The sequence below is a fragment of the Conger conger genome, chromosome 4 (genome assembly GCF_963514075.1).
Source record: "Conger conger chromosome 4, fConCon1.1, whole genome shotgun sequence".
NCBI classification, from domain to species: domain Eukaryota; kingdom Metazoa; phylum Chordata; class Actinopteri; order Anguilliformes; family Congridae; genus Conger; species Conger conger.
In genome coordinates, this window is record NC_083763.1 from 9,433,529 (window position 1) to 9,438,528 (window position 5,000).

Consider the following 5,000-nt stretch of genomic DNA (forward strand, 5'->3'; position numbering starts at 1 on the left):
GTATTGCTGCGGGGGGGGGGGGGGGGAGGGGGGGAAAGGGGACAGTGCAGAATTGACGCCTTTGAACGCCCCGCATCGTGTCAAACCGCGCCGCGTGAGTGCCATTGCGGCTCGGTTGCGTCATTCCTCGAGCGCCGTAGCTCGAATGCATCCTCCCCGGGACAATTGCCGTGACATGTTCAGAGCGCTCGCACAGAATCATAAGGCCCAGTTCAGACCAAAGTTTCGCCACGCAATGAGCTGCAACTGGCCGCTCTCTGCAGCGGTCTAAAACCCCGGCACCTGCGATCGGACAAATTGACTCGTCTGCAATCAGATCATCATTCTGAGACGGGTAGTTTGCACTGCCGCAACCTTTCTAAGCAACATCCTAAAATGGCTTCCTTGCTTTGCGAATGTTCGTTCTAAACTGGGCTCCAGAGTCAAAGCCAGTCAGGTAACATTTGTAAAGTAAACAAATAAGTAAATTAAAAAATACATGGTGAGAATGGTGGAGTAAACCAAAACATACACCGGACTGATGTGCTGATATGTCTGCTCGAATACAATAACACAGTACAATGTTAGCCAGTACAATATGACACACTTTAGCAGCAACACTCACCAACAACAGGGTTGTGTTCACATACAAAACTCACCACCATGATTAGCCCGAGACAGTAATGGCACTTATGTATAGATTGTATAGATATTGTTACTTGTATAGATATTGTTGTTTTTTATTGGCTGTATTGTTGTATTCCGGGTATTCTAGCTGCCAACTGTGGTATGCTAGTTTGAAAGGTGATTGTACTCTTCAAGGGTTCTGATTATCTGTGTTTACACGAGGACTATACTGTCCTCAGGTCCTCGTAGCACTCATACTTGTGTTTGATTTGCACTTCGTTGTACGTCGCTCTGGATAAGAGCGTCTGCTAAATGCCATGTAATGTAATGTAATGTGTTACTTTCAACACAATTTGTGTCTAAGTTTCTACTTTTGTGTTACAAATATGCAATTTACGTTGGGACACATTATGTGAGTGAATGTATTCCTTCTTCAAAGTGACAGGTGAGTGGTGGCCATTGACCTTCCGGTAAATTCTCTGACAGCGGCCAGGGCCTCACCTGCGCCATGTTGTCAGTCCACTGAAAATCCTCCTCCACCGTGCGGTCATTCAGCCCAATCCAGGTGTTCTCACGACTCAGACCTAAACAAATAGCAGCACAGCATACCATTATATACCGCTAACGGTATACAACAGAGTTATAGCCAATATGCAGCCCGACTTCAGCACACACTCAAGCTTGAAATCACTTGCCTAGTTACACAAAATGGACGCTGAAAGGATCTGCTCTGATGTGATAACGTCCTGACGGCCTAACAAATTTCTCCTTAAGCTGTGCAGGGATCCCTCCGGTATTCTGATTTTTCCGGGCTCCATTAGCTTCGGATATAAGACCACACGGAATGGCGCATATGGGAAATAAATTAAACCCGCATCTCAACTTGATAACACTTATGTTAGATAACCGGGTGAATCTGCTGATATAAATATGCAGGAGCGCAGGATCGTACATCTTGTCTCGCAGTTGCTAAAGTGCTTGCGGTTCATTTAAGTTCAAGGCATCTGAAAAAATCCCAGACCTAGCCTTTCAATTTATGCTGACTATAACTCCTTTTCTGACTAAGCCCCGTAAACTCTAAACATAAGCATAAATCCAAATACGCATTTTTAACTGCATGTGGAACAATGCGGTGCGGCGATTGCATCCTTGGAGTGACTTATTTGACTACAATGTAATTACCTAGCTAAATGGGGAAAGGTAGCGTTATAAGTCTGAAACCAGCTGCAGGGTGTCCTACCCTTTGGTTTATGAATGTACACAAGAATGCATTATTTCAACCTGGTTCGATAGGTGGTTCGATCCCCGGTGTAGCCACAATAAGATCTGCACAGCCGTTGGGCCCTCGAGCGAGGCGCTTAACCCCGCATTGCTCCAGGGGAGGATTGCCCGCTGTTTAGTCTAATCAAGTGTAAGTCGCTTTGGATAAAAGCGTCAGCTAAATAACAAATTATTATTATTATTCTTCAAAAAAGAGAGTTGTTTGCTTGCAGCCATGCCGCCTCCACCCCTCTGAAGCTAAGCAGGGCCGGGTAGTGCTTGGATGGGAGACCTCCTGGGAAACTGAATAAGAGGTTTCAGATGCCCAGTAGGGGGCGCTCTCTCCAGTGGACCAAATAGAAATCAAATGCCCTAGCACACTGATATGGGGACTGTGCTGTACGAGATTCCATCGTGACACTTAAGACAGTAGACCAAAGTCCTGACTCACTGTGGATAGTACAGACCCCACTGGCACTTCTATGAGGAGTGTTAACCCTTATGTCAGGGTCAAATTTCCCCAAAACCGGCTCTATTCCTGACACAGATTCCTGCACTCCACCTTTTACGCCACTCTGAATGAGCAGGGCCTCACTGCAAATGAGAATCGAGTTTTCAGAGGACCTCCGAGATTAAACAAAGGAATTGCATTTAATTGAGAGTCAGAATGAGGAATACATGAAGATAAAATCCAGGCCAATGTGTTTAACCTCATAATGATCACATTTCCCACATGATGCTATGTGAAGACTCCTTTGGCCTGATTTACTGAGACCTTTATCACGTGCAAAAGCTTTTAGCACACACAAAACCAATAGCATGACTAATCATTGGTTGTGTTAGTCGTTTCTCGGGCGCTAAGAGGTTTTACACGTGCTGGAAGTCTCTGTGAATCAAGCCCCGTGCGTTTCTAACGACTGCATCCATGCGTGCTTATCCCTCCTGAAACAATAAAGTTTTTCTTCTTCAAATAAAGGCAGTGAGGTCACGGACTCAGTGCCTCCCTGAGATATCTGTGCGGTGGAACAGGATTTAAAGAGTCGTGTAACTGATTAGCATCATTAAGGGGGACATTAATCTTCCTAATGGCCCTGGTGGGTTTATTGCTGGGGTAGAGACGTCCATTTTCAAGGCAATTAAACACACAAAAAAATGCAAAAAATGCAACCATCGCTGAAAATGTAAAAATAAAATGCTTACACCTTCTCCCAGTCTGCAGGCCTGCACAGGGCCAGCAGTGTATCTTCTGTTATTAAATGGATGGGAATTGTAAAGCATTCCTGACATCCACAGAATAGATTGCATTCCTGTGTTTGTGTAGCGGCAAACAACGGCATCTTCAGCAGAAATAAAAGATCAACAAAGCGTAGCACACACAGGTTGGAGGTCGTCAGTGTACATGAAGGACTCTTCTGAGCGAGCGGCCCTGTCTCCTCGCGATGCTGTAGGCGGAGATTCGCTGTGATGTCTCACGCGGAGCAACAACGCGATCGTGTCTACGGAGCTGTGCTTCGACGCTTCTTTATGTGCCCGGATGCCGTGCTCCGATTGGCTGGTCCGCGCCCAGTTGCCGTACTGGAGCCTGGCGTCATGGCGACCGAGGCACCTACTGAAGATTCCGTACTTCAGACGGTAGAGAAAATATGGACCAAGTGCCTGGTTGTGTTACCACAGAACTCAAGTCTCCCGGCGCCGCCATTTTGTACAGTTTGGAGCCAGAGTGCAGTTGGGGAGCCGACTGTGGCTCCTCCACTCGCGTGAGATAGAGGGACGCGGCAGTGTGCTACTGTATTCTTCTAATAACACAATAAGTAAAGAAAATCTGCACATGAGGAGATATTATGACCATGTGGGAAACATTTACTGACTTTGTATTTTCACTGCCAATGATGTGATATTGAAAACGGGTCGGAATGACCTATGCTGGAGCCAGCAGGACCAGTCAGTCTTAAGTCAGTCTTAACAAGTATCTTAGTCTCACATCGAGACTAAGTAACTTAAAACAAGCAAATAACAAGGAACAAATAACAGAATCCTCTCTTAACAAGGAAATGGCCTCTGGTTAAGACAGGCAGTTTGTGCAGTACAGGAAATGGGCGCTGGTTAAGACAGGTAGTTTGTGTAGTGCAGGAAATGGCCGCTTGTTAAGACAGGCAGTTTGTGTAGTGCAGGAAATGGGCGCTGGTTAAGACAGGCAGTTTGTGTAGTGCAGGAAATGGCCTCTGGTTAAGACAGGCAGTTTGTGCAGTGCAGGAAATGGCCACTTGTTAAGGCAGGCGGTTTCTGCGGTGCAGGAAATGGGCACTGGTTAAAACAGGCGGTTTCTGCGGTGCAGGAAATGGCGGCCGGTCGCGTACGCACCGTTGACGAAGGCCTGCTCCTCGGCCGAGTGGATGCTGGCCAGGTGACCACTCTGCTCACGGCAGTCCTTCTCTGCGTCCTCCCAGGTGTGCCGGTGGGTGAAGTACCTGTAGCAGTGCCCGTGGAACTTCCTCCAGTTGTGCTCGCAACCTTCTGTGTCTGCGGAGCGAGGGAGAGAGGGAGGGAGGGAGGAGGGAGAGAGTGAGAGGGTGGGAGAGAGAGGGAGGGAGGGAGGGAGGAGGGAGAGAGTGAGAGGGAGAGAGGGAGAGGCACAGAGTGAGAGGGAGGGAGGGAGAGGCACAGAGAGAGAGGGAGGGAGGGAGGGAGGGAGGAGGGAGAGAGTGAGAGGGAGGGAGGGAGAGGCACAGAGAGAGAGGGAGGGAGGGAGGAGGGAGAGAGTGAGAGGGAGGGAGGGAGAGGTGCAGAGAGAGAGGGAGGGAGGGAGGATGGAGGGAGACGGGAAGAGAGAGGGATGGAGAGAGAAAGAGAGAGAGGGAGGGAGAGAGAGAGGGAAGGAGGAGGGAGAGAGCGAAAGGGAGGGAGATGGGAAGAGAGAGGGATGGAGGGAGTGAGGGAGAGAGAGAGAGGGAGAGAGAGAGGGAAGGAGGAGGGAGAGAGGGAGAGGGTGAGAGGGAGGGAGAGAGAGGGAGCGAGACGGGAAGAGAGAGGGAGAGGGAGAGAGGGAGAAAGAGGGGGAGGGAAGGAGCGAGTGAGAGAGGGAGAAAGAGGGGGAGGGTAGGAGAGAGGGAGAAAGAGAGGGAGAGAGAAAGGGT

The 5,000-nt window shown here is 48.9% G+C and overlaps 1 protein-coding gene across 1 annotated transcript in view; it reads right to left on the bottom strand.

The window, feature by feature from the left end:
* Positions 1–5,000, bottom strand: part of ncanb (neurocan b) — a 131,912-nt gene that overhangs the window by 13,454 nt on the left and 113,458 nt on the right. Inside the window, exons 11-13 of the mRNA XM_061237793.1 lie at positions 4,228–4,386; positions 1,108–1,190; positions 1–6 (exon numbers count right to left, since the gene is read on the bottom strand). The exon at positions 1–6 is cut by the window's left edge and continues 139 nt beyond it. Of these exons, the coding sequence (XP_061093777.1) occupies positions 1–6; positions 1,108–1,190; positions 4,228–4,386 (248 nt within the window). The remainder of the gene's footprint in view (positions 7–1,107; positions 1,191–4,227; positions 4,387–5,000) is intronic.